General features: G+C 41.8%; 1 protein-coding gene across 1 annotated transcript in view; it reads right to left on the bottom strand.

Annotated features, from left to right (window-relative positions):
- Positions 1-2,672: 2,672 nt before the first annotated feature.
- The window catches only part of LOC144500648 (uncharacterized), a 49,470-nt gene continuing 41,540 nt past the window's right edge, over positions 2,673-10,602 (bottom strand). The window contains exons 4-5 of the mRNA XM_078223927.1: positions 9,284-10,074; positions 2,673-4,830 (exon numbers count right to left, since the gene is read on the bottom strand). Coding sequence (XP_078080053.1) covers positions 3,238-4,830; positions 9,284-10,074 — 2,384 coding nt within the window. The 3' untranslated portion in view covers positions 2,673-3,237. The remainder of the gene's footprint in view (positions 4,831-9,283; positions 10,075-10,602) is intronic.

Below are 10,602 nucleotides of genomic sequence, written 5' to 3'. Positions count from 1 at the left end.
CATGCTCATTATCCCATCCACTTATCCTCTTGCCACCCATTTATTAGGATGGCACGGTGGCACAGTGGTTAGCACTGCTGCCTCACAACACCAGGGACCTGGGTTCAATTCCGGTCTTGGTGGCTGTCTGTGTGGAGTTTGCATGTTCTCCCCCTGCTTGTGTGAGTTTCCTCCGGGTGCTCTGGTTTCTTCCCACACTCCAAAGATGTGCGGGTTAGGTGGATTGGCCATGCTAAATTGCTCCTTAGTGTCAGGGGGATTCACAGGACAAATACATGGGGTTACGGGGTTAGGGCCTGGGTGGGATTGGTGTCAATGCAGACTTGATGGGCCGAATGGCCTCCTTCTGCACTGTAGGGATTCTAATGATGCGCCCAAACGGTTGACCCTTGACGAGGTCTCTCACAGCTATGCACTGTCATGGCATAACAATGTGTTCAAGAGGAAAGAAACCACTAGGATTGTCAGTGGTCACAGAGCACAGCACGCAACTTTGGATTCACAGCCGCAACATTCATTGCACCAAGCATTCCCAGAGTCATTTTCTCCACCAAAGTTAACCATTGATGATATGGGGAAAATGGTTAGTCATGTAAGCACACAAAAGTGTATGAGAGCATTGTAATCTGAACGGCTCAGGGCCCTTTTTACCTTACATTGGAGAGTGCAGGAGGGCATACCAGGAGCAGCACCAGGCATAACTAAAAATGAGGTGTCATCCTGGTGAAGCTACCAAACAGGACTACTTGCATGCCAAATGGCAAAAACAGCAAGTGATAGACAGAGCTAAGCAATCCCACAATCAATGGATCAGATCTAAGCTCTGCAGTCCTTCCACATCCAATCGAGAATGGTGGTGGACAATTAAACAACTCATGGGAGGAAGAGGCTCCACAAATATCCTCATCCTCAATGATGGAGGAGCCCAGTACATCAGTGCAAAAGGTATGGCTGAAGTATTCACAGCAATCTTCAGCCAGAAGTGCCGAGTGGGATGATCCATCTCGGCCTCCTCAACTCAAATATCAGTCTCCAGCCAATTTGATTCACTCTACATGATATCAAGAAACAGTTGAAGACACTGGATGCTGCAAAGGCAATGGGCCCTCTTAACATTCCGGCAATAGTACTGAAGACTTGTGCTCCAGAACTTGCCACTCCCCTAGCCAAGTTACAACACTGGCATCTACCCAACAATGTGGAAAATTGTCCAGTTTCGGCCTGTACACAAAAAGCAGGACAAATCCAACCCAGCCAATTACCACCCAATCAGTCTACTCTCGATCATCACTAAAGTGATGGAAGAGGTCATCAACAGTGTTATCAAACAGCACCTGCTCAGCAATAACCTGATCAGTGACGCTCAGTTTGGGTTTCGCCAGGTCACTCAGCTCCTGACCTCATTACAGCCTTCATTCAAACATAGACAAAAGAACTGAATTCCAGAGGTAAGGTGAGAGTGACAGCCCTTGACATCAAGGCCACATTTGACTGAGTGTGGCATCAAGGAGCCCTAGCGAAACTTGAATCAATGGGTTTCAGGGGGCAAACTCTCCGCTGGTTGGAGTCATACCTGGTACATAGGAAGATGGTTGTGGTTGTGGAAGGTCAGTCATTTCAGCTCCATGACATCTCTGTAGAAGTCCCTCAGGATAGTGTCCGAGGCCCAACAATCTTCAGTTGCTTCATCAATGACCTTCCCTCCGTCATAAGGTCAGAAGTGGGGTTACCATTGACCAGAAACTCAACTGGACTCACCACATAAACACAAGACTTCTATGGCCCCCATGTGTGAAGGTGCCATGCCCATTTTTTTTGTTCCTTCACAGGAAGCGCTGTGTGCCTTTCTCCAGCACAAAGGTTCTTCCTGACACCTGTGCACATGAGTCAGTAAACATAAAAATAATTGCCCTGTGAGACCAAGAGCTCCACACTCCTACTCCCTAGGGTTAAAAGAAGACAGTTGGAATTTGTTTTGTGCCATTTCTGGGACTTAGAATGACATTTTCAAGCAAATTCCACAGAGGTACCCTACCTCTCTAAAGGGGTCTACTGACTACCCAAAGAAATGTGGCAAAATCAGACTTGTTCTTACCAGGCCTACTTTGCATAGTTCAGGTTTCACATCCCTAGGCTACTAAAGTCCGACTCAAGGGGAGGCAAGTGATATTTAAAAGACCAGTTGCCTCCGTAAAACAAGCATACATGGAAACCCATCCCACCACCACCTGCCCCCCATCATTTCTAATCCTGTGAAAATGGGAAATGCTGTGTTTGAAGTGGACGTCAGGTAGCTCTGTTATTTTCGCCATGATAGAGAGTTTCTCCACCGTGAGACAGTTTCAATGGCAGTGGTTTATGTTGTCAGGCAGAAGGAAGTTGCAAAACTAGAAGGGAAGGAGTCCATTGTGAGGTTTGAAGGACAGGATGAAAATTTTAAATTTAATGCACTGGATTGGAAACTAATGAAAGGTCAGTGAGGTCAAGAACTTGGGACTCAGAATGGAGCAAGTGGCTGCATTTTGGAGCAACCGGAGTTTCTGGAGGTTGAGGTGCAGAGGACAGAAGAGAAAGAGAACTAGATTCTAGAGGTCTCAAACTTATGGCTAACGGTTTCAGCTGTGAGGATTAAGGTGGGCTGATGTTAGGGCGGAAAGGGATAAGTTTGCAGAAGTGAAAATTAACGATCATGGCAATGGATCAGATTTTTGATATGAAGCTCAGTTTGGTTCGCAGTTGGACAGAACATCAACATTTCACATGATCTTGTTGAGTCTGAAGGGAATAGAACAGTGGCAAGGCAACAAGAATAATGGCACTGTCACATTCAGTCTAAGGGTGATGATTTAGAGAAAGGAAGCAGGCTGCTTTAAAATTCTAATTCTAATTTGTTCAACGTGAATTTACATCTTTGAAGAAATCATACTTGTATATACGAGCAAACTGTATAAAAATACAAATCGGAATAATTAATTAATTCAAGATAAGCTTGCTTTGAAATTGCTAGAATTGCATTTACTTTTACAAACAGAGGCATGTGTCAACTACTTGGATATTTTCTGGCTAATTCGAATATCCTGGAAAGGTCCCAACCATAGTTTTGTTGTGAAAATGCAATGCGCAAGAACATTTCCCAAAGCAGAAAGCAAATTATTCACCTATTCCTCAATAGCTAATTGAAATTATATTGTAAATTTAAAATCACTTCAACATTAATTTTTAATGTCACATGAGTCCCTATTTACGGTAGTATTTCCATATGCATGCAGCAACAACTGATAATATCAGAACTGACGTTGATAAAAATAGGTAATTAGATGATGGTGAATCCCCTTTTGGGTTTACTGGCTGTCTTGCTTGTGATGTTTCCTTTGGGGCCAAAGGAACATGCTCAGTGGATAAAGTAATAGAAGAGCTTTTCCCAAAATTGCGCCTGTAAGCATCTCTCAAGTTTGTTGCTTCCAATTCGTAATCATTGCCCGCTTCATTTTCATAATCAGGTTCCTGATAAATATGCCCAACATGTTCCTTAACATCCCCACTATGTAGATTTGTGTTTTCTACCTCTGGTTTAGTATCACATTTACTGTAGCTCATTGCACAAGGGTACAATGAACCTCCTTTCTTTGAAACATTTCCTTCCAGGTTTGAATTTTTATCTGCTTCTATCTCTGGAAACCATTGCTCATGTGTCTCATTACTATTAAGATGAAGGTTCTGATCTCCAGTAGGTTGCAGTTCACATCCAAACTCAGTAGTTTGGTTTAGTGCTTTTTTCTGTGAAGTATCCATGTTATGGATCTGAGCTGACTCTTGCGTGCCAAGTAACTGGAATGATGGAAGCTGTGGATTATTGTTCAGTACATTTGCATTTTGGGAGTCTTGTTCCCCATGAACACTTGGCTCACTGACACAGTCAACATTACCCGTCTTGTCAAGAGAGCAACCAGAATCAGAGGAAATTAGGAGTTTATCACTGTTGGTATCTGTGCTGTTACTTAATTGCGCATTTTCCATGAAATCAACCTCAGATTCAGCCCTATTGTCACCAGGCTCTGTTCTTGTAGGTACAGGAACGCTTTGTGTAATTTCAACGTTACTCATCTGAAAAGGCTTAGGCTTATACTCACTATTTATGTCTTGATTTGAAATGTCTTTCTGATCAGGGTCTACAGCTTCATCTATTCCACTGATTTTTTTCTCAGCATCAAAATTCGACTGTATATTCAATGGACAGTGAACATCATAAAAATCCCTTTGCCGTTGATCATTCTGGTAACCTCGTAGAGCTTGAATCTTTTGTTCTTTCATTGAGTTTTTGTCATTGAAATCACTAGAAGCATTAGCTCCCCTATTACTGCTGTCACCCAAACTCAAAGGGTTGGCCTCTTTAGGCCCATCTCTTTGATTAAGGTTGTTGGATGGCAGGGTACTGTCTGAATGATTGCTTCTTGAGTTGTCCACTGTACTTTCACTGAACTGTAAATCACTGCTTGTTGTTGAACAGACACCTGCAGATGAATTAAAGGCAGCTCCAGTTCCTGATTCTACATTCTCAACAACACTCCTCAATATTTCTGGTTTGCCAATATCCTGAAAATCGTCATCATTTGACTGATACAGAGGTCTGTGTGGGGCTACTTGTCTCTGTGTTGAAGGGACATTTTCTCCAGCTTGATTGTTCTTTGCTTCTCTCTTAGCTTGATCAGTACCGGGGGTGAATATTTCTTTTGCTTCTCTTTTCTCACCGGAGTTATTCTGATCTGAATTTATGGTCTGATTTTTTGGACCTCGGGAAGAATCGCTGGGCTGTGAATGAACCAACTTTTCCTTTCAAAAATAAAACAAAGACAAATTAGAGCTAGATGAATCAAGGTGTTCAGAAATTTCCACAAATAAATACTGCAATAAAACACAAGTTATGTTAAATAACCAGCACTTAAAATGTCAAGTAAGAAGTCTCACAACACCAGGTTAACGTCCAACAGGTTTATTTGGTAGCACGAGCTTTCGGAGTGCTGCCCCTTCATCAGGTAAGTAAAGAATTGGGTTCACAAACAGGGCATATATAGTCACAGACTCAAATGCAAGATAATGGTTGGAATGCAAGTCTTAACAGATAATCAAATCTTTACAGGTGCAGACAGTGCAAGTGGAGAGAGGGTTAAGCACAGGTTAAAGAGGTGTGAATTGTCTCAATTCAGGACAGTTAGTAAGATTTTGCAAGCCCAGGCAAGTCGTGGGGGTTACAGGTAGTGTGACATGAACCCAAGATCCCAGTTGAGGCCATCCTTATGCATGCAGAACTTGGCTATCAGTTTCTGCTCGGCGATTCTGCGTTGTCATGTGTCTTGAATGCTTACCCGAAGATCAGAGGCTGAATGCCCTTGACTGCTGAAGTGGTTCACTCACATTCCAACCATTATCTTGTAATTTAGTCTGTGTCTATATATGCCCTGTTTGTGAACCCAATTCTCCACTCACCTGATGAAGGAGCAGTGCTCCAAAAGCTTGTGCTACCAAATGAACCTGTTGGACTTTAACCTGGTGTTGTGAGACTTCCAACGCCAGCATCTCCACATCTTAAAATGTCAAAGACAAAACAAAGTAATAAACTCTAATCCATAATTGTGAACTTTCATGGTCAAGTACAGACTGTTGGGCATTTCCAACTTATTTTACACTCATTTTTAATCTTAGCATCTCCCCAGAATAAAAATTAACATTTTTTCTCACAGCACATGATGATCTGGCAGGAGTCAGTCACTTGTTTAAGATAATTGGATGGAATTATCAGGCTTACCCTTGCATGCAAATCAAACGGTCACTCTCATCAAGTACACATGCATAACCAAAAGCAGAAGTCCAAACATTGTCGTACCAGATGCAGAATTCTTCTGTAAGCTTCCTGAAAATGTCATCTCATTACCTCTGACACTCATCGAGCGGGACTTTACAGCCTCGTTCATCCAGAAACCGTAAAATTCCACCTGAGGTCAACAGACCTTCCCATTGTCTGCCCTTCGCCCACTCTGATTCCAGTGGTGAGTGAGGCGGTAAAATTCCAGCCACCATTTAAGTGTACTGATTGCTACTTGACTACTTCAGTTGTAATTAAGACTGAATTTGTCAGAAAAGATTGGAAATTATATACTTCAGTCTAAGTACCCTTTTAACAACATGGAAGATTTTTGTTGCCGCGAATCCACCTTTCTGAGACTGAAAATTAATTTTAAAATGTAGAGTATCGTTCCTTCAGCTTTTAGTTATTGTCAGAGATATTTTTCATTTTTGCTGCCTCTTTTGTCTCTCTCTTTCTCTCTTGGTCCAATCTTTCTTTTCCTTTTTATGGTACTTTCTGATTTGACATTGAATTCTCTGTTCAAGCTATCGTCCCAGTTCAGCCTCTGTTCTGCTTATCAATTGTATTTTAATCTGACTGGTTAAGGAGATATATAGTTACCCTTATCCAGATGCCATGTAGATGGTACCTTAATGTTTGGATATTTATCTGATATAAGTTGCTGTGCAAAATTCAACAGAAAATTCAGGAATAAATGCAAGTCTAATGAATAGCTGGTGCCATTCATGCAATGCTCAGAGCAAATTTTGGCCCATTGCTTGGCATTTCAGGTTTTGCTCACCTTGCGCAAGTTTTTGATTTTAAAAAGGCTGACACCAAACATCTGTTACCAATAACAGGCATTGCATTAATACCTTGAGGGCCTTAAAAGTGAATGCAAAGTTTCTCAGAAAAAAAAATGGAAAAAGGAAAAAGACTAGCCAATTATAATCATTTTTCTCAGAAATTGAAATGGTGCCGGATTCTTAATAATATAGTCCTTCAGGTTAGGCATAAATTATACAAAATGCTTTTTTATAATTGTGACCGCAAAGAAAACAAAGTCCTTTGGGTCACAATAGCACAAGCTATTGCGATCTAGAGATTTTCCACAATGCTTCCACAATCCTTTTAGGCAGCACATTCCAGGTCAAAACAATTGACTGCATAATACGAAGCTTTATCAATCACCCTTCCAGCTCCTTTGTCATTTTTCTCCTTACTCGCTCTTAAAGCCCCTCATGATTTTAAACACTTAAAATAAATTTAATCTTTGCCTTCCCAGTACTGAGGAGAACAATTCCAGCTCTGTGTTCTCTCAAAATCTCTCAGCCCTGGTATCATTTCCACTACATTTTCTGAGGTCGAAACAGATACAACAATGTCATGCTGACATTCATATAATGTTTAAGTTTGCAAGTTACATTGTGATGGTCATTTCTGTTCAATTTTAATATCGGTTTACAATTCACTTGCCACAAGAACTATTTTTGTACTCCCTGTCTACCATTTCACTAGATTCCTGGTTGATATTTTATGACATAGTGCCTCAAATCTGGCAATACAAAAACCTGCAATTTCTGAAAACCAGACTTGTTTTAAAGCTACCAGGCACAAATTTTAATTATTATTAGATGAGTAAAATAACTTATGGCTTGTTTGATTAGGTGTTGCATTGGTGCAGTGGCACACCAACTAATTATTAGCTAGGTGCACCTGTCTTTTCCATGCTCCAAGTAGTCCGAGCGACTCTTAAGCCAACTGGAGCCGGTCAAAATCACCCACCTGAAGATCAGCAAGATCTGAAATCTGGCACGGACTCGATCCCAAGATTGCCGGTTTGAAACGCTATGGGCTGAATTTTGTGGCCTCGTCATGGTGAGAGGAGACTGGAAAATGTGGCAAACTATTCAAAAGTCCATTGACTTTGGTAGGAGTGGTTAATTCCATCCTATACCTGTATTGTATCCTAATGGAAGAGCAGAATACTGTGGATGCTGGAATCGGAAATAAAAGCAGAAAACGCTGGAAATACTCAGCAGGTCAGGCAGCATCTGTGGAGAGAGAATGTTTCAGTCAATGACTTTTCATCAGAACCAGGAAAAGTTAGAGATGGTTTTGAGTAATGGGTGGGTGGGCAAAGACAAAGGAAGGTCTATGATAGGGTTGGAGACAGAAGAGATTGAATGTCAAAAGAGTTAGTCCTACGAGGCTAAAGGAAATGAAGATGGGAGCAAAGAAAACCAAATAGACAAAGGATGTACTGCTGTCTGAAATCAGAAATAAGAAGAAAATTGAAACATGCAAAGAAAATGAAACAAAATGGGAAACAGAATTTATGGGGTCTGAAACTGTTGAGTTTAAGCATGGTAGCTTAAACATAAGTCTGGTCTTCAGACATTGCAGGTTTTTGTATTGCCAGATTTGAGGCACTGTGTCATAAAATATCAACCAGGAATCTAGCGAAATGGTAGACAGGGAATACAAAAATAGTTCTTGTGGCAACTAAATTGTTGACTCCTGAAGGCTGTAAAGTACCTAAGTGAAGGATGAGGTGCTGTTCCTCAAGCTTACATTGAGCTTCGCTGAAATAGCGCAATTGATCAAGGACAAAGATTTCCAACATCCATAGTACTCTGCTTTTCAATTAGTGTCTAATTCACTTCCACTCCTTTTCCACGAATGCCTGCCTTGAAGAAGTTCTGCCCTTCTTCCTGATGGGATTTCTGTTCTCTTTTACCCTGTTCACCTTCATTGCTTTCCAATTCTCTTCTCATGTTTGGTCAGATGTCTAAGGAAAAACCTGTCTTTCCAGCCACCTTTTCTTACTCAGCAATTGTTTCTGGCTCGGACTTATTCCACATGGATTCCTTCATGTTGCAGATGCACAGGTATCTCCTAGACAATTAACATTCCTCGGACTCCTGTTCTTGCAGCATCCTGAGATCCACACTCAGCATTCTGAGTTACTGCGCATCCAATCTTGACCTCTTCTTTCAACAGCACCAACTAATCCACTCTACTGCAAAGCTCTTGTATTCATGATACCCTCTGACCTTCCCCTCTCGCTGAAGCTGAGCGATCTATTCTTCACAAAGAACTCAGCTGTATCCCCTTATGCCACCCCATCTCCCTTAATTTATTATATTAATTGGACTTGCAAGTCATTTTGTAAAACTATTTTTTGTAGCTCATCTTTACTTAAAAAAAGCAAAGCAAGGCAGAATGAACCCTCAAGCAATAATTTGTTACTTATTTTCAAACTTGCAATAGAGTCAGCATATATAAATATTCATCTAGTAACATAGAAACCAAATAACATTTGAATCCGCTTAAGAATTGTATATCACCTTCAGTTAACCCCATGGAAATCTGAATGAGAACTGAACGATGGAGTTTCATATATCAATTAAGGACTGGAAGGATAAATTGCCACATTACCTGCACAGGCAGCTTGGCATCTTTATCTTCTTCGCTATCCATCGACTTTCCTATTTCTTGAATGGGCATTTTACACTCTATGGAAGCACCGTGAGTGGCAAAATTAGAGGCAGCCGAAGACACAGAAGACGATGCAGTTGAAGTGTTTGAAGTGGCACTGAATAAAGCCGAGGGCTGCAGGTTGGCAGCAGGTGCCGAGGAGGGCACTACAGGTGTGCCAACTGAAGGTTGCACTACAGGTGTACCAGTTGAATTCTGCGCTACAGGTGTATTTGCCAAGGACTGCGCTACAGGTGTGCCAGCTGAGGACTGCACTTCAGGTATGTTTGTTGAGGACTGTGCTACAGGTGTGCCAGCCCATGGCTGCACTTTAGGTATGTTTGCAGAGGGCTGTGCAACAGGTATGTTTGCAGAGGGTTGCACAACAGATATGTCTGGTGAGGGCTGTACTGCAGGTATGTTTGCTGAGGACTGTACGACAGGTATGTTTGCTGGGGACTGTGCTAGAGGTATGTTTGTTGAAGGCTGCACGACAGGTATGTTTGCCGAGGATGGTACTACAGGTGTGCCAGCTGAGGGTTGCAGCACAGGTTGATTGGATGAGGGATGGGTTGGCAAATAGCTTGCCGGAGAGAAGACTCCAGGAGAGGAAGTTGAATTATCAGCGATGATGACTGATCTTGAAGGGTTTTGTGGGAGGGAAACAGCAGCTGGAGCACTTGAGGGAGGAACCGCAGGAACCAATGAAGAGTGAGCAGCAGCACGGTTAGGAGGTGAAACAGCGACATTCCCTGCGAAAAGACAAGTAATCAACCGGTAAAGTATATTCATTTTGAAAAATGAGGTTATGTTGACATTATACTTAAGTCACATGTAGCACCTTTTAGAATAGCAAGATTTTTGGTCGAATGAATTATCACAAAAAGTTAATGTGCAAATACAGCAAGTGATTAGGAAGGCAAATGGAATGTTTCCAGTTGTTGCAAGGCAGATTGAATATGAAAGTAGGGAAGCTTTACTACAGATGTACAGTGTCTTTGTGAGACCACATGTAGCGTACAGCGCACAATTTTGTCTCCTTACTTAAGAAAGGATAAAATTGCATTGGAAACAGTTCAGTGAAAGTTCACTTGACGACTTCCTGCGATGAAAAGCTTACCTTATGAGAAAAGTTGGACCTGTATGCGAGGGAGTTTTGAGGAATGAGGTGAGACAAGTTAAAGAAGCAGTTGTTGAGTGAGAGAACAAGTTCAGCCAGGCAGAGGAGAGTGCTGGTGGATGGGGATTGTTCGGGCCTCTGCTCAAGGAAGAACTGGATT

Source organism: Mustelus asterias, chromosome 1, assembly GCF_964213995.1.
Source record: "Mustelus asterias chromosome 1, sMusAst1.hap1.1, whole genome shotgun sequence".
Classification (NCBI taxonomy): Eukaryota; Metazoa; Chordata; class Chondrichthyes; order Carcharhiniformes; family Triakidae; genus Mustelus; species Mustelus asterias.
Note: the sequence above shows the minus strand (reverse complement) of the source record. Positions and strands in the feature narration are given on the sequence as shown.